The following is a 27,200-nucleotide window of genomic DNA, read 5'->3' on the forward strand; positions in this document are numbered from 1 at the left end:
GATTTGCTGTTTCCCCACTGGAGCAACTTAGAGTGGACTGAAGGTCTACACATTCAGTTTTGTTAACAGGGAAAACAGCAGCCCCCTCGGGCCATTTCAGGTAAGGAAAACAGTGTGTTACGGGCGGGGGGAGGTGTAGGCCACCTTTCCCCGTGGTCCCAAGAGATGGGGGTTATATCCTACTGCTCTGCTCAGTTAATGGAGGTCCATTCCTCTTGCAAAAGGGATTTTTTCTGATGAAAGGCTCATCATACCCCTGTTAGCTGAGTGCAGTGGAAGGAGACCACCCATTGTCTGTGGGTGCTCAGTAGTGACGGACCTATAAAGTAAACTTTAAACATGCCATTCAGGAGGGGAGCAGTGGAAAGGTCAAGGTTTTGTTTATTCAGATAGATAAATATATACTCTGCTTTTCTCTCTGATGGGGACACAAGCATCTTACAACATCATCCTCCCTCCATTTTATTGCCACAACAACCCTGTGAGGCAGGTTAGGCTGAGACTGGCCCAAGATCACTCAGCCAAAGATGATCCTGGATGAGCTGGGTGCTTTTATTTTTGCCGTTGACTCTTCTCCACATGATTCTCCTCAGGCACAGCTGTGCCCACGTGCAGGAGAATTTATTGCACTGTGCACCAAAAATCTGCAACTACTTTTTTGCAGTAATTCAAGCTGTGGCCTTCTCCTTCTGGTAGGAGGCTTCTGGTAGGGACTATGCAAGTTTCAGTTATCAGCCATGCCATGCATTCGTGACATGCTTTGCAAACTAGTAATGGGGCGAGGGGAGATAACATCTATTGAGAAACTCCTCTTGGATGCTTTCCCTGCTTTTGATTTATCCCTAGATCACCAAAATGACAGCCCAGAAAGCTGCGTTGTGAACATTCTCCTTAATCTGATCCCCAGTGTTACAGTTCCCCTTTTCCAAACACTTACCTGATGCAGTGCAGTTAATCCATCTTCATTGCACAGGTCAGGGCTGAAGTTGTTGTTCAATAAATAACAGACTGCAAGAGACAACAAGGGAGCTGTTATTTCTCAGCAAGCGATCATCACTAATTTCATCCTTGGAAGGAACAAACAACTGACCACAAAGTGAAAAAGAGAATGGAACTCTATGGCTAAATGTGTTTCATTTTAAACTGAATCGTTCTATTGACTTCAGTAGAATGAAAATGCTCTTTAAAAACTCCTGGTTAGCATACCACTCTGGTGGTGGTGGAACATGCTGTCCAGTTGCAGTCGACTTACAGTGACCCCGTAAGGTTTTCAAGGCAAGAGATGTTCAGAGGTGATTTGCCATTGGCTGCCTTTGCATAGCAACCCTGGACTTCCTTGGTGGCCTCCCATCCAAATGCTAACCAGGGCTGACCCTGCTTAGCTTCCAAGACCTGATGAGATCGGGCTAGCCTGGGCCATCTAGGTACCAGGGCAGCATACCTCCATACTTTAGTCAGTGCATTAACATCCCAAACTATCTCAAGTGCTTTGCTGTGGTCAACAGCTGCCTGCTTATCTGATACCCCATGATGGAAGAGGTCCAGGAGGGCTGTTCCTTGGTTATACTGGACTCATGTGGCCACCAGACCTTCCCCACCAGAATTCCTGCTTCCCTTTTTACCTTGTGGTGCCACCATCTGGCATACATTTCTTAAGCAGAGATACCTGTGTGTATCATCTCACTCCATGCAGAACATTTTCCTGAGTTCTTCTCTGTTTCTACAGCCCCTTCCGACCCACCAGAAAGATCATTCCTAAGGTCTGTGCAGAGGAAGAGCCACATGGGTTGGAGACTGCAGTGAAGTAGGACTAGGAGATGAAGTTGCTCCTCCTTTCACAAGCACAGCTCTGCTGAGGAAAGGAGTTGATTTCATCCCCTGGTCCCTCCTTATTTCTGCCCACAGACATTCAGGAAAAGAGAGAAATGGGGGGAAACTCCATGTGCCTGCCATGCACAGATGGTTCAGTACACGACATTTTTTTAAAAAAGCTCTCAGTGATTGTGTGTCTGAATGAACAAAATCTTATGCATAGCATAGCTCTCATACAACCCTACAAAACACTGGCTTGGATCCACTAGAGCTGCTCCTTGGAAGGCGGGGAGGAGTTCCCCTTGCAGAAGGTGACTTTCTCACCTCCCTTCTCCTGGTGAAGCCCCAAATGCTCCCCAGAAATCCACCAATGATTAAATATCTACCTGATAGCAAATAAGGAGACAGCGGGGATAAATGATAATTAACGACTATATTAACCACTACATAGAGAGGTACGTAAGTCAGGGGTTATTCTCCACCGCAGATACTATACATAAAATAATGTCTATTGAAAAAACTTTGCAATTATCTCATGCCAGCAGTGTAATGTCACACAACATCACCCCTCCTCTGCCCAGAACTAGAAGAGTGAAGCTGGGCTTCTGCAGCTTGTAGAAGAGGAGCTACAGTCCCACGGTCCCCTGATGATAGTTCATTTGTGAGAGCCATCATTTCCTGAAAGGAGTATCACCAAGTCAGGCTGAAGTACCACACAGTGATATTTCTCTCTTCCTGGGAGATAATTGCCATTCCAAATGCTGGCTTCTCTGCAACTGAATTTGCAGTTTGCATACCTCGGCTTTGAAACACACTGTTAAAATGAACGCCCCTGCAAAACAAACACAAGTGTAATCTCTAATTTAGTTCTGTTGAACAACACAAACAATTGTCAGGGGGTCCTTCATTTCAAGACATCCCTGCTGGAGCCTATAAAGCTATTTTTTTGGCAACACATAAATCCTGAAGGGGCTTCATTACTAGACAGGAGATTCCATCTTCTGCAAACGGCGCCCTTGAAGCATTTCAGATTGATGTTGCCATTCTGCAGAGTTTTTTTAAAAAGAAAACCCAACCTGCTTAGAGGATCTTGAGTACCTTACTGTTACTTCATATATTTGAAATATACAACGAGATTTCTTTTTAGAATTATGAGCCTCTCACTGAAGTTTTATCTCATTTTGCCCTCCCACAGGGTTCTTTAATCAGTTTTTAATAAGACTCCCCTTATTAAAAACTGTTCAGAAGTAGAAGATATCCTTCTTTTGTGTGGTGCTAGTCACAACCTTCAGGTGGGCAAAGAAAAATCCTTTTGAAGCCATTCTGCATTTGCCTGTTACAGAGAGTGATGTTGTAGAGTGAGGAGAGTGAGGTGGTAATGTCTTGGACTGAGCTGCTCTGACTGTGGATGGATCATGGGTGGGATCCCATGGACCATTTCTGCATCAGCATCAGCCCTTACACAAACAAAAATGATGCAAGTAAACTTCATAGGCTGTTTGCACTAAGTTCTCTTAGATCTAAACAGTATTTCCCGCATTTGCTAAGCTGTATAGTGTAAGATAGTGTTTGACTCAGTGGCTCAGAGGTTAAGACACTGAGCTGCAGACCGGAAGGTCGGCAGTTCAAGATCCTAGTGCTGCGTGACTTCCGGTTTATGGCGGCGCACTAGCAGACTCACCTCCCAGACCTCCCGGGGGTGAAGCGGCGCTCCAGCCGAAGGAGGGGGTGCGCAGGCTCACTTACCCCCCCAGGGGCCCGGCAAAGGGACCCTGGCCATGGAACTTACAAGAGGTTGCCTCTTCGAGGGCGAAATGCCGGAGAATTGAGGCACCTCTTCGTTCCAACGGTTCTCCGTGCTGTGAGACCGTATGGATTTAGTGACGCTGACCAGGGCAAGCGTGGGAGATCCAGCGGCAGAAATGAAAGTTGAAAGCGAGGTCGAACGACCAATTATGAATGTGAGTCAGCTTTGAAGCGCTCTTCAAAGGGAAGAGCGCTTCAAAGCGCTTCCCACCCCACCGAACGGGAAAAAGGCGAGCATGGGAGGGACGCCTCCCATGCACATGAATTTCTGAGTGATTGAGGGGGGAAGCGGAAGAAAACGTGAATGAAACTGCCTAGAAGTACTTACCAAAGCGAATCTAAGCGGTCAAGCGCACATTCAGAGACTTTTTTAAAAATTGCGAAAGTAAACAAGCAAAAAAGATGGCGGGGAAGAAAGACAGAGAAAAACTTTTGAAAGCGAAAGGGTCTGAGAGCCCGAAACCGGAAGCTACCAGTGAGGTGGCAAAGTCTATAGCGGAATATATGTGCCCTCTGCTGGAGCAGCTGAATAACTTCAAGGAACAGATGTCTATAGTGACTCAAAGTATTACTGCACAACAAACCCAGATAAACGATATGATACAAATAATGAAGCAAGATACTGAGAAGGTAAAGGAAGTGGCTGCAACTACTCAGAAGGTGAAGAAAAAAGTGCAAAAACTGGAAAGGAAACAAATCTCCATGGAAGATCAACTGCTGCAAGTGCAAATGGAAAAGGCCAACGTGATTCTTCGCTTCCAGGGCATGCCAGAGAACAGGGGGGAGAATCTTAAAGAAGTGATGACAGAATTACTAGCCCCAGTGACAGAAATGAAGGCAGAATCGCTGCTGAGCAAGATGGATGTGGTTTACAGATCATATTCAGGCTATATAAAGAAAAATGATCTGCCTGGGGAAATTGTCGTAAGATTCTCAAAGAGGCATGTGAGGGATGCAATCCTGAAAGCGGTTGCTGGAATACCCCTGAAAGTGGGGGGAAATACCATCAGAACGCTAAAGGATATTCCATTTGAAGTAAGACAACGGAGAAGGAAGTACAAAGAACTTGTGCTTTTTCTTCAGACAAACTCAATTGGATATAAATGGCTATTTCCAGAATGTGTTACTTTTAAGACCAAGGATAAAAAAGAAAAGATTGACTCTGTTCTGAAAGCTCAAGAATTCCTAAGGGTATAGCTGGGAAGACCAGAGGACGGGAAAAAAGAAGAGGACAGCAAGTCTAGTGGCGAGCTGGACTCGGGTTCTTCTGGATAGAACTCTCTGACAGAGCAAGGGGCAGCCGCTCCAAAAAGTCCTTATAAGCTGCGGAAGAGACGAGGAAAGGAGAAGTGAAGGCTGAAGGACTCTGAATTGTGCCTTTGAGAACTCTGAAAGGGGATGATTGGGGGGTACTGTTTCTAGACAGTTAAATTTAAGAGTTAAAGAAAAAGAAAGTAATACAAATGTTTGACTCAGTTTATAATAATCTAAGTGAAGTGAAGATTTGCTGTAACTAAGCTAGTGAAGATCTCCTCTCTTGGGTTTTTAGTTAGTAGTGGGTTCTTTTGCTTTATCCTATATATGTAATCCCCCCTTCCCTTTTTTCTGTAGTAGTTTTGTAGTTTGATAAAAAATAATAAAAAATCCCTTCCGGGGGCTCAAAAAAAAAAAAAAGAGCCTAGTGCCATGTGATGGAGTGAGCTCCCGTCTCTGGCCCCAGCTCCTGCCAACCTAGCAGTTCAAAAGCAAGAAACTGCAAGTAGATAAACAGATACTGCTTTGGTGGGAAGGTAACAGTGTTCCGTGTGCCTTGGCGTTCAGTCATGCCAGCCACATGACCACGGAAAGGTCTTCAGACAGTGCTGGCTTTTCAGCATCACCCCCTAGAGTTGGATTCAACTGGCTTTTTTTGGAAAGCTCCCCACTCCCCCGATTTAAAAGCTCGTTGTATGCCTGTAGAGAGCTAGCACATCAGGAAGAAACAACACCAAACCTTTATTTTGAATGTGCTTCTTTAGTACAAGCAGGGAACTTTTCAGGTGGGGAGGGATCAAAAATGTAAACACACAGTCAGTCCACAAGTTTACAACTTCTGGGTCAAATGAGACATTGTACAGGGAGCTCCAAAGAGGAGTTGTGTGTGTGTGTGTGTAAACAGTAGCCACATGGGGACCTAGGAATGGACTCAACCAGATTTTCTCTTGGTCAAAACAAACCATCCAAGAAGGTTATGCTGGGAAACATGCAAACTAACTGGACAAGAGCCATATCAGACGAGTACTGTAGTAAGGAAGAAAAAAATACACTTGCTGGATCCAACCCTTGATGTAGATATCGAATGATGTGCAGGGCAGGGGAGTGTTTGACCCACCCTCCATGCTGATCTCCTGATCTAGAACTGACGTGAGGGCAATCTGGCTGCAACATCTGTTACCCCACTGATCACCTGGGTTGATCCAACTGATGTGGCTGGTGTCCGCTGCTTTCCTCACTATTCTGTGTGTGTCCCTCCTGAAGTTATGTGTTGGGTGGAAGAGGACGACCATCCCAAATAGAAGGGGTGTGCCATTTATTTATTTATTATATTTATAACCCACCCTCCCCACAAGTGGGCTCAGGGCGGCTCACATTGTCTGACCATTCTTTGGTCAAGGGTATACAATAGCTGTGCTCCCCTGCTAGAACCTCCAAACCTGACCTGACACATAGTTGATACATCTGCCTTTCTGTGGTTAGGGTTAGAGTTAGGATTAGAAAGGTGGAATATAAATTAAGTGAGTGAATGAAAGAATTAATTAATTGATTGATTGATTGATTAATACAGCTTTGGAATGCCTTCCCTGTATCTGTCCATCAAGTGTCTGTCTTTATCTCCTGCTTTTCTCCTCAGTGGGGACCTAAAGCAGCTCACAACATCATTCTTCCCTCCTCCACTTTATCCTCACAACCACCACCCTGTGAGGCAAGTTCGACTCAGGGATAGTAACTGGCCCAAGGTCACCTGGCAAGTTTCCTTCCATGGCAGAGTGAGGACTCAAATGCCAAACTGGCTAATCTTTAGGCACTAGTGAGAAACATTCTTATTTCCACAGGTTTTTGTGGTCTGGTGGTGATGGTTTTGGTTCTATTCTATGGGCCTGGCCGAAAGCGACATACAAGGCAAGAGCCCATGACAAAAGAGAATGGCGATGTTACTTAACAATTGTAGATGTCACCTCTGTTGGTCTTAAATGTTAGGCAATGGCTGTGTCCTCGCACCTAGAATCTTGAGGAAGCGTCTCCCCCATCCCAGCTGAAGGGAGGGAGGGAGGTGCTTGTCTGTGTATGAAGAAACAGCAGTTTAGATTCTGGAAGAGATGAGAGAGAGAAGCAGATAGAGGATACTGCTGTGAACTGGCTGAAGCACCTTAGGGGGCAGGATCTCTCTTTCCTGGATCCGATGGGAGCAGCGGTAACAGTATCTCAGCTGCCTTATTGCTGCTTAAATATCTTTGCTGTTTGGATGTTGTTATTGTGGTTTTATTGCTTTGCTGTATTACGGCTTTACCACTCCGGTTTTATATGTATAATTGTTATACACAGTGGAGTTTATTAGTAATTTTATCCAGCTGTTTTCTTTTACTGTTATATTGTTATTGGCTGTAACCTTTAGTTAAAGAGTGTGGGGCAAAAATATTTCGAATAAAGAAATAAATGAAAAGAAATTGGTTTGCCATGATTTGTTTCTGAGGTTTGGTTGAGGAGATCGTTGCTCCTTGCTGTTCTGTCTTCCCAGAATAAGGCTACTGAAAACTGCCAGCAATGAGGTTCATCATTACCCCTTTCTCCCAAAGGCTTGGAAAGTCAGCGCAACTTAAGGGCCAGTATTATGCTGACAGAGGATATATAAACTTTAGAGGGAATGCAGACTACAAAATGAAGAGCATTAAAAGGGACTAAATGGCCACTCATAAAAGCTTATGGGCTGGGGCAGCAGGGAGTACGAAGTGAGCAGGTCCCAAGAATTTACAGAAGAAAGCAGGACCATTAAAAGTTAATTCTCTGTCAGCTTTTCTTTCAAGTTGCAGGCACCTAAAGGATGGATCCAATGACATCAAAGTCACCATGACTAGATCTGTGATGCAAACCTAGAGTTGATTCATACAAACAACTGAACTGGAGCTAGCAGTGACCACATTCAGAAATGTGGAACAAGCCATAGTTTGTCTGTGATGTAAATGAGCCTGGAAATTTCAGCTTCACTCTCCCCCCCCCCCATACTGAGGCCCAAACTACACATTACATTTAACACACAATACCAACAAGAACTGGCAGCAAGAAACCAGCTGGGAGTACCCTATGGGAACTCAGTTCTAAAGCACTGCAAAGGTCTAATTAGGAGCCAGATGGTGACACAGGATGAAGGGCTCCAGACGTCTCCCAGCACTGTTTTTCCAACTTGAAATGGCTCCAGGGGGCATTATTTTCCCCATGGGGGTGCATGAGCAAGCATTCAATGCATGTGTATCCCGCTGATGGGTCAATTAACCCCTACTGGGGCTCTTTGGGGTCAGGAAAACAGTGTAGGGGGAACTCAAGTCCATTCTCCCTCTGCACCACAGTCCTGATCTGAATTGTACCCTTGTAGCACCTTAAAACTTTCAGGTGCTATATGGTTGCGAGTCCCTGCGGCAATCATGTGCCAAATGTAACATGTAGTTTGGCTTTAAGACTAAATACTTTCTGGATTAGGATATCTCCAACCTAACCACAATTTGATATGGTGTTCAAATCTGGGTAATATAACAAACTGGTATAATATAACTGGGTAATATAACAAACCCGGATTCTAAAATTGTAGTTTAAAATCTCAGTTTGCAGGCAAGAGAGAAAGTTTAATTTGTTAAAGTGTCTGAAGTTGGACATTACAAATTTTTTTGATTAGACTGCAGATTTCCTAAACTAGGAAGTACTCAACTTAATGTCAGTCAACAAGGGGAGGAAGAAGGGGGCATATAAGTCTGAGGGTTTTAGACTCATTTGCATCATAAACATCGTTTGTTTGTGTCTGAATGCAATCAAACTGAAATCATCAGAAGTTGAACATCAAAACATTTGTGAAGATCATAGCTCACCACCTTGTACATAAGTTTCAAAATACAAATTGATTTAGGAAGGAGTAAACAACAATCTCAATACATGTCTAGCTCATTATTTAAAATATTTATATCCCTGCCTTCTCTCCTCAGACAGCTAACAAAGCAGCAAAAGCCCCAAGGCACAAAAACTTCATAATCATCCATCAACAAGATAAAAATACTACACAGTTTAAAATGCAATCAAATCTGCTCTCTACCAAACCCCTGGAATAGAATCATCTTACATACCTTTCAAAATTCTGTGAGTTAAGTCACCCTCTGCACTTACTCTGGTAAGCCATTCCAGAGGAATGGATCTACCACAGAAAAAGTCCATGACCTAACTGTTGACAGACAATGTTGGATCATTCACAAGATCAAAAGAACCACTTCTGGTAGTCTCATGTGCTAGTAGATCAACAAGGTCATGTCACCTAGTCCTTTAAATGCCTTATAGTGTTTTTTTCTCAAGAATCCTGAGAACTATGTCCTGGACTACATGATCAGTTTCAGTAGTGTCCCTTAAGCATACTCCCCATTATGCAAGAACAGTTTACTCATGAACAGATCCTCTGTGGTTGGGAAAACATGGGAAGTGACTCTACCATGTAGATGGGGACACTTAGAAGTCTTTCCCATAGACTCAGCAAGCCCCTGTCCAACTGATATGTTAGTTCTTTGCCCATTTGCAGACTAAAGTGACCAACTCATTCTGCTGCATGTGTGGACAAGAGGTTGAATCCCACCAGATTTAGCATAAAAAGGGAGAAAGGGTCCTCATAACCACCCAAAAGCCTATGCTGGGAATCATGGGACAAGTATGAAAAAAGTAATGCGGGATTAGAGTTGCCAGCCAAACACTGGCAACCCCAGAAGATGGCGAGGCAAAGTTGCATTGAACAGTGTTGATGCTAAAACATCACTTCCAGTACACCTTGAGGTGATGTTACCACATCTGCATGACATTCTAGGATTCACCTGAAACTCAATGGCAAAGCCACAGAATTTCAGGTGAATCATAATGTCATGATGACACAGTGACATCACTTTACATGTTCATGTAACTATTTTTTTGTTCCTGCTGCTCAACTGAATGGTGGGGCAAGAGTTCTCCCACCAAAGTGGGAGACCTGGGGTCCCTATGTGAGATGGAGGCTGTAGTAAGGAGAAGAACTGGGTGAGACTGAGAGAGAAAGCTGACTGGAAGCAATCCCAGGGTTTTGTGAGAATTTTATGTTAAAGAATTCTTTCAATTGTTGTGGTTGCAGCTGATGGGAAACATGTAGGGGAAAAACTGTAAAATGGCGGCCAGTTGTAACATCCAGTACACACTAATATTGTTCCATGCACCTGTATTGACATCGTTATTGTAAATATGTTTAAGCTTCCCTTGATATGCCTACAATGATAAATAAGGGCTTGTGAATATAGGTTATTACTAAATAAGTTGTCATATGCTTGTTCAGCGGCACCCATTGTTTTCACATACTAACGCAAAACCCAATCAACATTCATGCTTTAGGGCACTTGGGGGGGGGGGATTTCAAGCATGATATATAAACTTTTATCATTAATTCAGCTGTGTAGTTTGCCACTTGCCTGGACCGAGTAGCATATATCCCTGGATAGGAACCTAAGTAACAATGAAGTACTATCAAGTACAGCATTGATTCAGTCTTTCTTCCCTGTGCAAACCCTATTCAGGTTTGCTCCACTGTAGCCTTAAAGAGATCTTTCAATCTACAACCGGAAGAAACAGAGGTTCCATTCAAATATTATTTGTCCCAGAGGAGGAATATACAAGTACCATGCGTGCATGGGGAGATCAATTCTCCCCCTTCCCCAAAATCACATCCATGTGGAAGCCTTCCCTACAATGTGTGTGTGTTTGTGTGTGTTTCAAAACTCACACAAGAGATCTTATCATGGATCACCTGCCCTCATGTCTAGTGTGGCTCTGAAAGATAAGCCTCAAGCGGTCTTTTGAATCCTTCAGTTCCAAACATACAAAGGGGCTTTTTACACATTACAAGATTTGCCACTAAAAGTATGCTCAACAGGGAGCCACAACAACTCCTGACTTCTTAACAAGTGTTTGTGAATAGTACATGTCTTTGCAAACAAAGGTTTGTTAACCCTTATTTTCCACACTTTACAGTTTCAAGTAAAAAGGTAAAGGTAAAGGTTCCCTTGCTCGAAAGCCAGTCGAATCCAACTCTAGGGTTGCGGTGCTCATCTCCGTTTCAAAGCCGAAGAGCCAGCGCTGTCTGAAGACGTTTCCATGGTCATGTGGCCGGCATGACTAAACACCAAGGTGCACGGAACGCTGTTACCTTCCCACTGAAGTGGTACCTATTTATCTACTTGCAATTTCTTGCTTTCGAACTGCTAGGTTGGCAGGAGCAGTTTCAAGTATGGGTGTGCAAATAAAAAATATATCAGTTTTTCCCGATTTGGGTCTGTTGGACCTGAAAAATACTGGTATTCCAAATATTCCTGAGTACTAATATTGGTGTTGTATTGAGATTCAGATAAATATTCGGGAAACCTGAATTTACCCGGCTCCAGAGGGTATAATGGAGAATCAATCTGAGGGTATTCGGTATTCTGGGGGGCTGTTTTTTGAGATAGAGGCACCAAATTGGCAGCATAGCTGCTGGTGCCTCTCCTCCACCTCCTCCCCCAGTTATAAAAAGATTGGACCAGGGTCCAATTCTATGGGCCCCCAAAGAAGGTGCCACCTTCACTTGCAGAGCCACACCGCACTGGCAGCATGACTCAGCAAGTGAACTTCTAGCCACACCCAAGTAAAAGCCAAATAATATTGGCTTTTATTCAGATGCGGCTATTTCAGTAGCCAAATCAGATTCCCCAATCTGTATTTGGTGGAATAAATACACGAAATATACCAATAAGGTATCTTCTGGGTATTTATTTGGCTCAGTATATACTGAGCACACACCCCTAGTTTCAAGTGGACACTTAGCAAAATGTGAAAAGACCGTGTATGCTTTTTTCATTCTAGATGAGGCAGAAATCTTGAGATACTGAATGGCATTTGCAACACATCGTAACAGTAACACTTGGCTTTTATGTTTTTAAGCACTATTGTGTTTAGCCTCTCAACAGTCCTACAAAGATAGACCAGTATTATTATTCCAATACTAGGGGTGGGAGGTTGAGGGAGAGTGTAGTTTACCTCATCCTAATGGGTTTGTGCCGGTCTATATTTGAAGAAACCACCCACTCCACTTCACAATCACAGCTTATTATCTTAGCCACTGTGCTATACTAGATGTACGTCTGGATATATCCAGTCCAAAAATATATCAGAAAAATACCTACTTTCAGGTATACTCAGGTATGAGGAGCGGCATTTGGGATTCTTGGGAATACCGATATCTAGGTCCCATACATTTTTGAGACACTCAGGAATATCTAGAGCTGGCACTTTAAGGATCCCAGGCCTGTTTTTTTCACCTGTAACAAGTTTCTTGAGCAACAGGAAGGCAGCTTGCGGCCAGTGAGAGCCTCAGCCAGCCTGGGAAAGGTGGTTCACAAATGCCAAGAGTCTCAGCCTGGCAGAGCTGAGGGTCTGGCTGGCTCCTTCTCTTTCCTTCCCTCATTTGTGGGTGTGGGACCCTTTTCTTCTCACTCCACACCCCTACAAGCAGGGTGGCTGAGGGCACTATGTTCAGGGGCCTGTGTAATTGGACTTCTTTGTCCAATTTGCTTTACTGGACAGGCAGCACTAACTCTTTTGCAATTTTTTGTGTAATTTGGTTGGAAAACAGCCACTCCAGCTCCCTCCCAAAAGGTCTCCCATAGGGAATAATGGAACCCAAATAATTCTGGAATCCTGAAATGGTACTGGGGGACATGAATGCTATTGAATACCACTATTTATGTTCTTCCTGAACTCCAAATCTGAAAAATACCATTTTTTCAGGTGCACATCCCTAACTAGATATACAGCTTTCTGTACCTTATGTTCTTCTCTCTTACTTTTCCATCAGAACCAAAGATCTAGTCAGGAAGACAGCGCAGGGCGTACAAAAAATGCAGTTCAATTAGCCCCTTACCATATATAGTAAAAGTGGCTTCTGCAACCAAGCCAGCAAATCACATTTCATGTTTACGCTTCTGGTACTGTTGTTTCCTACCTTCCTAATAGGAACTGACTGATAAATGTGTACTGGTTTTTCTCTTATTGACTTTGGATGTGATTTCCATTAGGATGCGTAATTCAATCTGGCTCATTTAAAAGCCATTGTGTGCTAATGATATGGGGTTTTATAATCAGGCTGGCCCTGTTTCCAGTGATACAGTCATGGTGCTGATTAGAGATTAATCTTGCCTGTTCTTTTTCCCTTTTGTATCATACATTTCAGAATAACATAATCTACCCTATTCTCTTCCTGTTTATGCCTACAATAGGTATAATATCTATATTCTACGGAAATATGGGTTTAGCATACTATGGCCAGCCAGTTCTACCAGAAAACTTACAAGCAGAATGTAATGGTAACAGCTTTCCCCTATTGTGTGCCCCCAGCATCTGATCATCATTGGGTTGCCCACTGCCTCTAGAAAAAAATGTCCTGTACCTTTAATAGAGGTTTCAAAGGGATGTTATTTATTAAGTTATTTACCGCTATGCCACAAAAAAGCTTCAGCTGCCCATTTCCACAATTTAGCTTCTATTAAAAGGGAAGGGGTCTTTTTCTCCAGGCCTGTTGACACCCCCAATAGTCAGAGTAATAGAGGAAGTTTCACTCAGCTGTCATGGCTGTTAATTTTTGCTATATCCATATGGCAATTATCTGTTTTGCATTCACTGCTGCCGCAAACTGCAGACATATTTACACTGGTAAAGGAGCATCCACACCGGAATTTTCTGCACACTTTCTTCTATCAGCTGCCATTTTCCCCTGCATTTTTTCCCACTGCATCACCGGATCATTTTTTTTTTAAAAAAATCAGTAATTGTTTCAGCACTATGTAGCATTATAACGCTATAGCCCTCTAATGGTGTGGTAGGGAAAATGGCACTAATGTGGGCAGGATCTTTGAAAATATGCTCTTTCCCATCTGGATGGTATAGTAAAGCAGGTTTGAGAAAGAATGTACTGAGGACAGGAAAAACCTGGAAAGTGGATGATCAGAGGATGATGTTCTGTGGACGCTCAAGAAAACAAAAACCCAGCACTCCAGGTTGCAAGCAAAGGCAGAGAAAAATGTCCATCAGAAAATAACCTCTGTAATAAGCTAGTAACCATCATTGTATCTTGTGGCATTGTGTTTTGTGAAAAGATGCCTAATTTTGTCTGTCCCAGTCCTACTGCATTACTTGTACCCCACATTTCTCCCCAGTGCAGTCTTCAACATCATTCTGTACTATTTTTCTTTACAACAATCAGCCTATGAGGTAGATTAGGATGAGAGACTAAGGACAACACTCCAACCACTACACCTCACTAGGAGTTCCACACTGGAAGTGGACTTAGCCTTAGAGACAGGCACATATGCCCACATGCCCCTTATAAATGGCTTAAACAATTTTGGAAAAACACAGGTTGTTAATGGTTTAGAAGCTCTAACTCTGAGTAATCCATGTGGTATTTTATTGCACTGCACAACATTAACTCACGATTACAACACCAGCAGCACTCAAGGGGCCACATAAATTTCAGAGCTGATTCAGGCTAAGGAAAATGGCCAATTTCCAGATAACAGAAAAGATACTATGAATGGGACAAGTGTAGGTGAAATAATGATCCTGCTGCCGCCTTGGCAATGGTACTGTTTTGGTTCCCTGCTAGCCCTCCAGTACCGTCGGCCAAGATTCTGCACCAATGCTCTGGCAAGATCTTGGCAGTGATTACAGCAAGAAGATTTCAAATGTGCTACAAAAGGTATATCTACACCAATCCTAGTTTAATAGACATTATCCTGCTCAAGCCTCTGGAAACTTACAAAACCATGAGACAATGGGGTATACCTTTCAAATTGTTTCTCCCCCTTGCAATTCCTTCTAAGCCCCTGCTTGTCTAATATCTAATAGTAAAGGTGATAATGCAAGCCAAACATGAAAGGGGGGGGGGAACCAGGCTTCTCACTGACAAGGCTGAGAGATTTCTGAGAGAGATGCGACTGACCCAAGGTCACCCAGCTGGCTTCATGTGGAGGAGTGGCGAATCAAACCAAGTTCTCCAGATTAGAGTCTGCTGCTTTTAACCACTACACCAAGCTGGCTCTAGGAAGTGCCAAAACCTCTGTAGTAAGACCCTTTGTCACTTCTCAGTTGTACCCAGAAGTGACATAGAAATGCTGCCAACATTCCACCCATGTCCCCCCACCCTCGGCCTCCCACTGACTGCCTGGCAACCCAAGTGGCCTGAGTAGACAGTACTGACTTTGATGCACCAATGGCCTGATTCAGTACAAGGCAGCTTCATGTGTTCTTCTTTACTTTCTGCCATTTGTTTCCTTTATTTTATTTATTTATTTTATTTATTTAACTTTCGACTTGCTACCCCGTTCAAACCCCCCACAGGGGGTCTCTGAGCGGCTCTACAGTTAACCGTTATCCCTTACCTAAGGCCACATATATATGCTGGGGTGGGGACTGTCCTAACAGCACCCAGTGGAGGGACGTTCTGGGACAGCTTGTCGCTCGTCGGCACGGCTTCTACTGACTTCTTTCCTCTGGTGGTGGTACAGCGGGCCTCTCTGGCGGTCGGAGTGCTTTTTGGTGCAGCTTTCGGTTCTGTCCCCTGAGGCTCCACCGCGCATGCGCCTTCCACACTCCAACGTCTTCCTGGCTCCACCTTTCCACCAGCGTCCGGACCCTCGAAGATGTTATACCTCCGTCGCCATCTTTCTTCCGCTGCTCGCTGTCTGCCGCTCGCAGCGGCGTTGCTCCATGGACCCCCCTTGACGGGGGGAGGGTGCCCCCTACCCTCTAAGGTAGGTACCCATTGATCTACTTGCACTTTGGTGTTACATCGTGCTTTCGAACCGCTGGGTTGGCGGGAGCTGGGACAAGGGCCAGGTGCTCATTCTGGCCGTGGTGGGAATCGAACAGCTGTCGCAGCTGTTCGAGATGTTATATGCAGGTGTTTAACATTAGGGGCGTGTCATTTGAATGCAACTGAATGCTGAAGTTACATGTTATTAATTTATTTATTATTTATTATTTTAGATTTCTATCCCACCTTGCCTGCGCATGCAGGCTCAAGGCGGCATACATAGATTAAAATGACCTCTTTGTTCTATAAAACAGCAATTTGTTGAAACAGCACACAATTCTAATTTAACTGAAAACTGTGAAGAAGCAGAATTATGTACTATGTACATATGTGTATGGAGCTGCGGTGGCTCAAGTGGTTAAGATGCTAAACTGCAGGCTGTGGAAGGTCAGTAGTTCAGCAGTTCGAGACCCGAGTTGCCGCATGACGGAGTGAGCTCCCGTCTCTAGTTCCAGCTCCTGCCAACCTAGCAGTTTGAAAGCAAGAAATTTCAAGTAGATAAATAGGTACCACTTCAGTGGGAAGGTAACAGCGTTCCGTGCACCTTGGTGTTTAGTCATGCCGGCCACATGACCACGGAAACGTCTTCGGACAGCGCTGGCTCTTCAGCTTTGAAACGGAGATGAGCACCGCAACTCTAGAGTCGGATTTGACTGGCTTTCGAGCAAGGGAACCTTTACCTTTACCTTTTACATATGTGTATATTTTGTACAATTTTGTTGCATAATTGCTACAGAACCCTGTCTAATTGTCCCAGGGAAAAAAACTTTTGTGCTCATGATTTATGGATAAATTTGCCTGCTTATTTTTACATGTATAACTGCTTAGAGGGTACACCTACAGTTAGTTCTAGCACATCTGGATAGTCTCTCTGAAAGCATCCAATCACTCTTGAGGGGCTGCCAATTCCCAAACAGCAGTCTCTGAACATACTTTGTTTATCTGAGTCTCCATGATATATTAGCAGTCTTACCTGCTGAGACACTGGAATCCAGACACTGCACCAAGAGATTCCTCAATTCCCAAAGTTCAAAGCCTACAGAGACTACCTCATGCCTATAACTCACAGTCTCTCTCTCCAGCATTACCTACCACACAGTATGGTACAGATGGGCAGAGCTTTGAGCCTCTGAGGCACCATCTGTTTCATGCTGAGGCCATGTGGAAGAGGACATTTCACACAGCTAAGATAAACTGCTAGGCTGTTGCCTTCATTCCAGAAAATCTCTTTCTGCTTTTCATTTTCCTGCACATTGCTTGACAGAGCCTCTTTGCCTTCAGATTACTGCTTAGCCTGGAGGAGTGAGCTCTTACTCACTCCTGACCTTGGCATTTTATTACAGCCCTTCATATGTGTGTGTGTAAGCTTCAACTCTGTCAGTGGGTCAGAATTGTCAAGGTTTGGCAAAGGTTTGCATTCAGAATAGACAGTCAATTACACCCATGCAGGGAAGGCCACTTAATCAAGCCTCCCCCCACTTCTGCTGATTTCCAAGGGGCTGCTTGAGCATGTTAATGGTACCCTCAACAAGTGGCCACATCCTACAGGTCTTCAACAGGAAGCTTGCAATGGAAAACAACTGAGCTAAGTTGGGTTGTACCACTGGACCATGCTGCCTTGACCTATTTCAGTTAACTTTTTTGAAGAAAGAAAGACAGAAATGAATATGGGGTGAATCACACATTACAACACCTTCAAAGCCTTATATGGCCTGGGACCAACATACCTAAGGGACCGCCTCTTCCTATATACGCCTCGGAGAGCATTACGCTCTGAGAGTCAACATCTCCTGGTGATCCCTGGCCCAAAGGACGTCTGCCTAGCCTCGACCAGGGCCAGGGCTTTTTCCACCCTGGCCCCCACCTGGTGGAACATGCTCCCTAATGAGATCAGGGCCCTGCAGGATCTTATTCAATTCCGCAGGGCCTGCAAGATGGAGCTGTTCTGCCAGGCCTCTGACTGAGGCAGTAGGCGCCCACATATGGCCCCCACGAGGTTGCGGTCTCCCATCCACTGATAACCGGCCATACTTAGTTACATCAAAGGGCCGGATTCTCCCTATGGCAAGCATGACTACTGTTATTATATGTTTTAATGTGTTTTAAATGTTATTGCATTTATTGACATGCTGTGACCCGCCCTGAGCCTGTTTACGGGAAGGGCGGGATATAAATGCGAGAAATAAATAAATAAATGCATCTACCCTGGTCCTGTCAACAGAGTTGTATGCTTGGAACTTATTTCCCAGGTGTGTGGGAACCCCATTCAGATTCCCAACTGTAGCGTGTGAGGATAGGGAGCTTGAGCCTTACCTCCTGTGCTACATTCCCAGGCAGAAGTGGACCTGGGAGCTTCTATTTACCTCATTAAGAAAACTTACTTGTAGTTCCCCAACAGGACAAATAGCATCTCTCCGGGGCTCTTTGGGAAATGGTGCAAGGGAAGGCCTAAGCTTCTTTTTCCTGCACACACCAGTCTCAAACTCAATTGGGCCCACACACTCCTGGGAATTAAGTTCATAGAATCATAGAATGTTAGAGTTGGGACCTTGCAGGTCATCTAGTCCAACCCCCTGCACTTTACTCTGCAGCAGCATAGCCAAAAGATAGCCCTACAACATACCCGAAAGATGGTCATCCAGCAAGTTCTCAGCATGCAATTCCCACACCATGTCTGTTAACAGGACGGGACCGTGAACATGGGAGACATGAAGATTTTGTAACATACTTCTGTGGTGGCGGAAAGTGTCATCATGTCACAGCCTTCTTATGGTGACCCCATAGGGTCTTCAAGGAAAGAGATGTTCAGAAATGGTTCACCACTGCTTACTTCTGCATTGCAACCATGGATTTCCTTGGTGGTCTCCTCTCCAAGGACAAACAGGGCCAGCCCTGCTTAGGTTCCAAAATCTGATAAGAGCTGGTTAGCTTGGGCCACTCAGGGCAGGGCAACAGTGGAGTAGGCCCTTAGAAAGCCATAGGGGAAAGAGCAATCAAAACTACTGACAAAGGAAAGGAGAAGAATTCATGCCTTAAAAGAATTGAGAGTGAGCCCCTTTTCCCCCTCTTCATTTTGTGCCCCTCCTCCTTATCTTAAGAGTAACAACTTTTAATTTCAGGTGGAGCTGCCAGCTTTCCAATTGGGGCTTCAAATAAATTAATGGGGGGAATAAATCACTCAGTAATTTCCTCATAACCAGAAGAAACTTCTGAAATTTTATTGCTAAGCTCAAAAGTCTATTGTAGTGTTTATGAATTGTTAGCATCAGAAATGTGTTAGTTGAATAAAAAACTGTTACTTTCAAGTTCTAATTCTGAAGTTGCATGCACCTACTTATGAAGAACGCTGTCCTTCTGTTATGCACTACCACATGACGGAGGGAATATCAGCCACCAGTTTTTAACAGAAATACCATGTTTGAATTTAGGATTTTTAAGATGTATTATGTGTTTTTAAATTATTATGTATATTATGTTTTAATATGGCTAGGTTTTGCCTTGCCTCTGTAAGCCGCCCTGAGCCCATTGGGGAGGGCAGGGTATAAATGTGAAAAATAAATAAATAAATAAATATTGCTATTCTACAAGTGTGCTCTTACTCTTTAAATGAAAGTTGATATGGCACATTTAAAGAACTGCTAGGTATAGCAAACCAGAGGTCTAGAAATCAAATCAAATTTATTATTACAGTCAATTGACCAGCAGTGCAGTAAAAGCAAACCAGGGGTGCAGATGGGATGGAGTGCCACTCTAGCTACAACCGTGATAACTGACCTATTTTTCCAAAGAATATGGGATTTATAAGACACAAGAAGCGGGACCCGCCCCACAATACTCGCGTGCACGGGGGGGGGGACTATTCCTAAAGGCTACTGGCCCGCAGAATCAGCTCCACATTGAGAAGGAAGCAGCTGCAGGTAAGCCTTCTCTCCCCCCCCCCCCCGGGGACTGCCAGCGAGGCCTGAGTGCCTCCCAGCCGCTGGGCCTGCCAATCTCCCCTCCGGGCACCAATGGCAAGGCCTGAGTACTTCCAAGCTGCCGGGCCCGCTGATCTTCGCCCCGGGCACCAGTGGCAAGACCTGAGTGCCTCCGAGCCACCAGGCCCGCCGTAGAGTTCCCAGAGCATTCTCTGCACATGCACAGGGAATACACTTTTACTTTTGGGGGATTTAACTATCCCCCGTATCATTTTTTAAACTTTTCACATTTTTCTGCATTCCTGGGGACTGCCCCAAGTGTGCAGGAAAATCTCTCTGCCCCCCCAAGTGCCCCCGATGTGTGGATTTAGATATCCACACAGAGGGGGCCTCTTGGCTATTAGCAGGGGTTGGATGGGGCCAGAGCTCTCCGGGAGTGACCAGCCCAGGGGGCGGGGCGGTCACATGACCAAGCCCCACCCCCTGCTCCCAGCAGGCCCCATTCAGTGCCACGAGGACGCAAGATGGAAGGTAAGTCTTCCAAACCTCCTCCTCTGCATCCCCGGGCCCTGGCTAAGGTCTGCCCACCCCTCCCTGCGGTTTCCGGGGCCGCGGTGCTCTGCGGTGTCCCGGGAGGCCCGCCCACCCCTCCCTGCGGTTCCTTTCTCTTTGGAATGCTTACATGGGTGGGGCCAAATGAACCTTGAGGATATTCAGGAGCTCAGGAGTCAACTACAAAAAAGGTCCTGCTATGCACTGAAGCCATCTTAGCATCCTAAGATACAGGACACAAAGCACAGCCTCTCCTGCAAACCACAAATTGTGACGTTTATTTGGGTTAAGAAGGCACACGTTGTCTTTTAGTTAGCTCTTAAGCTTTTTTGACTCACTTCTGTGTCAACCTGCAATGGAGGGTCCACTTCTTTTTACTCTCTTACAGCCTCCTGCTACAAAAGAGGACAGCTCTTGTAGAATTCTCCTGAAGAAGAGGGAGTTTGAGAACAGCAGTTTTTTTGTCCCCTCACCCAACAAGATGAAGCTGCCAGAAAACTCTCTTTTGCAGAACCACTGAAAAGGAAGAAATTCTGCCCTACTTTGCACCTCATATTTCCATTTTCTTAAGAGACTGTATTACATACTCAAACACAATGGTGGAGCCACTGGTATGATCCACAGAGCAGGGTACAACTTTGTGTCCCTATCCTCTAGCTGAAGACCAGTGCAATAAGGCATCTAAGTTGCCTGATAATAACCTAATGTTTTGGGGGCAGCCACAAATACGTCCTGCAATGAGCCATAACAACTCCCTTCTCCTCTCTAATTTTTCTGTCTCCTTTGAATGTTCTTTGTTTTCCTGTTGTGAAGACTACCCACACAAGAAACCATTTTCTAGATCATCCTCCTCCCCCCTGCTTAAAGTCAAGCTGCAAATGACTCCACTGTTATTAAGTCAAATATGTGCCCACACCTCCCGCGTTAGGCTTTTATGCTTACAATTTTCTGTCTCTTAAAAGGCCTTTTTTGTATATATATTTTTTAAAAACCCACAAATGACATAGACTGACTCACTGGTTCAGAGCAGAAAGAACAATGAGGCTGATTGCAGAATGTGAAATAGCAAATTGGCAAAGGAAATAAGCAATGAGCTTCTTTGCACCTTGTACAGCAGGGCTTTGCAGGCTATGGTGTCAATTAATGTGTGAATACAGCAAATCAAAAGTTACTTAAAATTGCCACACATTGTGGGGCTTGAAGGGTGTTTGGGGGCAATGCTAATACATTGATATGGAGAGAAGCATGGCAAACCAGAAAGCTCTCCAGTGAAAATTTCACCTCCTAGTACGGCTGAAGATGGACTCACTCAGTCGGGCTGAAGCTGAACATCATTTTTATGACAGTAGAAAGTAGTATGAGAATAGCACTGTTACTCATAGGATACACTTACATTATTTTTGTCTTAATGGCACCTTCGGTCAAACAGGGTTTTTTTATTTTTGTTTTCACCAAAGGTAAAAAAGATGAGTGTACAAGCTGGGATCAGATCAGCAGCCCCTCTTTTAAATTATCTTCTGGGGAGGGATCATCTCTCTCCATTTTGCTGGTCTTAGGTAAGTAACTATCCCACCATTTCAAGGAGAAGATCATCTCGGTCTCAGCTGGATATAAAGAGGCTGCAATCTTTGATAGCTTGGGGGGAGGGGTAATAGAAATTAATTGAGAACATTTCCATCAATGGCAATTAGCCCAGGTGGCTAAATGTTCCTCTGAATAGTAGTTGCTGGGGGGGGGGGGACAAAACAGGAGGCTTCCAAGCTTTGCCCCCCATGCTGTACTCATGGGCCTTCCAAGATATTTGGTGGTCACTGAGGAAAACAGGATGCTGGTCTAGATGGACCATTAGCCTTATTCATCAGGGCTCTTCTGATCTTCTTAAATGCTGACATCCTCAGTCTGACCTCTACCTTTTCCTTCCTCTCCCCTTGTATGTGTGGTTGTTTTCAGTTTTCCAGCCTGAGGGCGGGGGTGTTTGTTTTGACTGATGTGAGCTGCTTGGAGAGGCTATTGTTGTCTGAACAGTGGGATGTAAATATAAGAAAATCCAATATATGGCAAGACATGGTGTACTGCCTGAGTCAGGCAAATTTTCCATCCCACCAGTCAAGGCAGCATCTATAGTATTGCCTTAACAGGTTTAAAGAAGATCATTATTTTAAATGGATCACCTCCAGAGATAATAACGTTAACGCCATTTCCATTCAAATGGCCCTTCTTTCATATACATTTAGTTTTATAAAAGCTTCATTTTAATATTTGCTCTGGCATCAAAATTTTATCTCTGCCAGAAGGCACGTTTCTCTTTGAAACTATAATAAACTATATACTTTTGGAATTGCAAAGCAAAGATAATTATTTTCCAAGACTCCCCGGCAATTGCTTTAAGTCAAGAGACCGTGTTGTGAAAAAAATATATTCTGATGAGCCCAAAAAGCTCTTTATCTTGGCAGTACAGTCAAGCCCATTTAAACAAATACTCCTTCGAAAAGTGCCCATGCATTGGACCAAAACCTATTTAGGAAGAGAATGTAAACATTTAAATTAACTCCAGGCTACATAAGCCCTGTGAACAAATCTCAGGGATCTGAAAGGCAAATATACTAAGAACCCAACGTCCCAAATGTGAAAGACTACAAGTAATACTTTTTAAATCACTGTTATCTTCATCTTTGATATTTAGAGATCATTTGTGAATTGGCTGAGGATACCACTAAGGGAAGCTATATTAAACTTCCAGAGGTCATTTCGGGGGGGGGGATCGCGGGGGATCGCAGTTCCCCCGGGTGAGGTACGGGGGGTGGGGCACATGACGAAGCCCCGTCCCCTGCTTCCGGCCGCTCTGCTTCCGGCCCCGCCGTCCTTGCAGGCCCCCCGCCGGGCCCCTCGGCAGTGGAGCTGCAAGGCCGCCGGCGGCCGGGACCGTTGGGGGCGGGGTGTGTGGCCTTATGACACACTTCCGGTGATGTCAGGGGGTGTGGCATATGCTAATGAGTTATGCTTGCTAATGAGTTCCCCTAGCTCTTTTTCTACGAAACGACCCCTGTAAACTTCTAATTTTATATGTATTAACTTGGCATTTGGCGGCTTGATAAGTTGTGGCAATTGGCCATGGTTGGTCATGCAGTATATTAATCATATGCAAACATAATACCCAGCTTAAAAACTAAAATCAAGGTTCTAGCTTGCACCCAGAACCTACCCATATGACCCAGTAATCTTACCAATGATGTTGATATTTTCTTGTGACATCTGCACCACTGGAATAATGTCATGGTTTGTGACACTGTGAATTGCTAAGTGCAAGTAGTCAAGGGCATTTAGTCTGTGGCACATGAAATTTCAGATGAACACTGTTCGGATATTCTTAAGAAGCAAGTTAAAACGTCACACAAACTTGGCTTTCTTCCAAAGGGAGAGTGCTTTGGAATCATTTCTACGGAGGAATACACCTGGGAAACATTACACCACAGACAAATATCAACATGTATTATGCCAGAAAAGTTCCATGAGCGAGATGTCAGCATTCCTGCAAACCCCACCTGGATTTTCTATTCCAATATAATGTGGAAAGAATGGCAGTACTGGGAAAAGATGGTATGGGGAAGGGGTGAAAGAGCACATTAGATTCTGGGGAAGCCATCATCAACCATTTGTTGTTCTTTTTGTGGGGGGATGCTGTCTGTAATACAAATGAAGGTTATAATGGGCAGGTAACCCATAGTTTTAGGAAACTTGAGTGACTGAGGTTTCTTAAAAATGCAACAGAAACTAGACTTTAAAAACTCAGTAAGTTATTTTGCAAAAACAAACAAACACTGGTGTTATTTTGTTGGTGGTCTCATTCTGGAAACTATTACTAGGCTTTAGTGACCTAAGGGGCTGCAAGAAATTTCAATGACCTGTTCTTCAATCCTATATTTAATAACTGAAACAAAGCGGTGTTTCAAGACACTGATTATAATTTTTGGTTGCAATGAAAGAGAGCCAGCATAATAGATAGGCTTGCCAAGGCCCCCAGGGGGCGGGGAAACCCCCGCCCCAGAGGCCCGTTCCCCGCTGGTGGCGGATCGGGCCCCAGGGGGAACCCCACCCTGACGTGCACGTCACCAGGAAGTGACGCAACCACGCCGGGTATGCTGGGGGCGGGGCCACGGTCATCCGAGGGAAAACTATGGTTTTCTCTCGGATGGTCGTGGCCCCGCCCCCAGTGTGCCTGGCGTGGTTGTGTCACTTCCAAGTGATGTGGATGCGGGGTGTGCGCTTTGCGCGTGCACTCCAGCCACCAGCCAGGAGTCCCCCACTGCGGCGAAAATCAGACTTGGCAACCCTAATAATAGAGTGTTGAATTAGGATCCAAGATAGCCCAGATCAAATTCCCACTCAAGCATGAAGCTCACTGAGTGACCATAGCCAGTCAGTTCTCACTCAGCCTAGCCTACCTCACAAGATTGTTGTTTCGAGGATAAAATGGAGAAGGGGAACAATGTTGGAAGCCACTTCGGGTCCTCATGGGGAAGAAAAGCAGGCTATAAATGCATAAATAAACTGATGTCCTATTATTTTATTCAGAACCGATAGGTTGATGGAACAGTAATTATATCATTATAATTCAAAGTGGTGTAATGAATAGTGGACGGTCCATATTTTGCCACATTTAAAAGCGGCAACCCTACTGGACAAATTTTGCCTGTTAGAAGAGGGGGAGGGCAGGAAAAGGAATGTAGAAAGCATGCAGACAGCATGGTAGAGTGTCAGAGGGAAACTTGGATTCAAATCCACACTCAGCTGAATGAGTGACACTGAGTGGGCCAGCCACTCTCTCCGCCCAGCCCACCTCACAGGGTTCTTGAAAAGATAAATGAAGGAAGAGAGAGCCATATGTGTTGTCTTCAGCTCTTTGGAGGAACCGTGGGGAAATAACATGATAGAAGTATAGACAGGGCTTCTTTGCTGTTTCAACAGCTACAAAATCCGACTGCAGACATATGCTAGAATTCCCACTGGGCTTCTTCCAGTAGAAGAGAATGCACTGTTCCAGGGAGGACATCTACCCACCCTTGTTCCTGTAGTGCCACTCTGTTTTACATATCCATAACTCCACAAGAAATTTCCCAATTCCCTTTCATAGAGATCTTATGGGTTTTGTCTAAATATCATATTGATGTTTACTTCCACAAGTAATGAGAAGACTAGACTAGTGCTCTTCAACCTTTCCAGCCCTAGGACCCACTGAATCAAATCCATGGAGGACTCTTCTGTAATCCCAGAGTGACCTCTTCTTTCCATTCCTCTAACTGTGCATGAAAACAGAGGCAGGAGGCATGAAAACAGAGGCAGGAGGCATTGCTTGCTCCCTGTGCAGGCCCTACCAACAAGCAGCAAAACAATTGACAACTCAACAGATGGAGCTCCATGACCCATGGTGGATCCATGGTGGAGTTGGGGCACCATGAACCACTGGTCTAGCAGCAAAAGTGCAGGGTTTTGTTTCCTTTGGATGACATATAAAGAGAGAGATTTATAGTGCCTTTTTAATTTGTTTATTTTTAAATATATAAGTAGAGTTTCTTGCCTTGGAAACCCAATGGGGCCACCATAAGTCGGCTGCAAGTTGATGGCACTTTCCACCACCTCTTATATCAATCTACCCAAACAATAAGATCTGCACCCAAGGCCCCGCTGGACATGCCCTTGTTTACTGAATGTAAGAGGATGGTCGCAAGTAACAGGTCACCATGACAGTAAAATTCCCTCCTCGCCACTACACTCCTGGCGTCCTCTCTGTTAGGTTTCCAGTACCAGGTGAAAATGTTTTTATTCTCACAGGTTTTTCATGATGCATTAAAAAAAAAAAAAACTTTATGCAGCTGCTATTGTTTCCGCCTTTAAATTTCCGGGGTTTTATTGCGGCTACATTTATGACATGCTTATTTATATCTGGCTATTTTTATCTGCTGCTAAAGTGAAATTGCAGTAGGTAATTAAGGCTTACAGCAGGTTGAACATTTCAGACTACTTTCCACTGGTTTACATGAATGCAGGGGGAGCTTGAAGTGGACTCTTGAAACCAAGGCATGGAAAGTATGGGACCCCGGGACCCCTGAGAGCAACACTTCAGGTTGCAGAAGCTCAAGCAAGGGATCCTATGGTGAATCCCTGTCAAAGGAAGATACAAGCTTCCCTTCTTCAGAAGCTTCATCCTGAAATGGGCTGATCTTTTATACTAGGAGGACTTCTGGGGGAATGGCCAGAAGGTACAGAGCTTTTTGGAGGGATGACGTTCTCCCTTTTTTATAAAGAGAATACTGAGAATCCCATCTCAGGCTGGCTCATTACATACTGTAATGTATTCAGCCTGACATGCCCGGACTTGCCCGGGCTGGCCAGGCACAACTCTTCAATAGCTTCACGTCCAAAGACAATGGGTCCGTAGGATCCTAGCCGGCCCAATCAAAGGGCCGGCTTCTCAGCCGGGAGACCAATGGTCGACCGGTTACTGTAAATAGCCTATCGGGAGTAGGGGGTGTGTTTAGGTGTACTTGGTGGCGGGTTTTCTGAACATATATAACCAGCCTGCGAGCTGGTCCCTCCGTCTTTGTCCTGAACTAAATAAAGGTATGCTTAGCTGAAATCACTCTCCATCTGCATACTTTTCACTGGCGACGAAGATGGGATCCACGACCCCATGAACAAAGACCCGGACGCCAAACCGAGCCCCGCACCGAGCACCGACGCCGAGACCTCCGGGAACCGCGCCGCTCCGCTTCCCAGCTCTCCGGCAACCGCTCATCGCGCAGCTCCCGGCTCCGCTTCGAACGAAGGTGGGATTCACGACCCCATGAACAAAGACCCGGACGCCAAACCGAGCCCCGCACCGAGCACCGACGCCGCGACCTCCGGGACCCGCGCCGCTTCGCATCCCAGCTCTCCGGAAACCGCTCATCGCGCAGCTCCCGGCTCCG

The 27,200-nt window shown here is 44.9% G+C and overlaps 1 protein-coding gene across 2 annotated transcripts in view; it reads right to left on the reverse strand.

Moving 5' to 3' along the window:
• Positions 1-27,200, reverse strand: part of PPP1R16B (protein phosphatase 1 regulatory subunit 16B) — a 113,705-nt gene that overhangs the window by 31,675 nt on the left and 54,830 nt on the right. For both annotated transcript variants that reach the window (XM_015407532.1, XM_015407531.1), the window contains exon 2: positions 938-1,008. In XM_015407532.1, the coding sequence (XP_015263018.1) occupies positions 938-1,008 (71 nt within the window). The remainder of the gene's footprint in view (positions 1-937; positions 1,009-27,200) is intronic.

Source organism: Gekko japonicus, unplaced genomic scaffold (assembly GCF_001447785.1).
Source record: "Gekko japonicus isolate JY-2015 unplaced genomic scaffold, Gekko_japonicus_V1.1 scaffold950, whole genome shotgun sequence".
NCBI lineage: Eukaryota > Metazoa > Chordata > Lepidosauria > Squamata > Gekkonidae > Gekko > Gekko japonicus.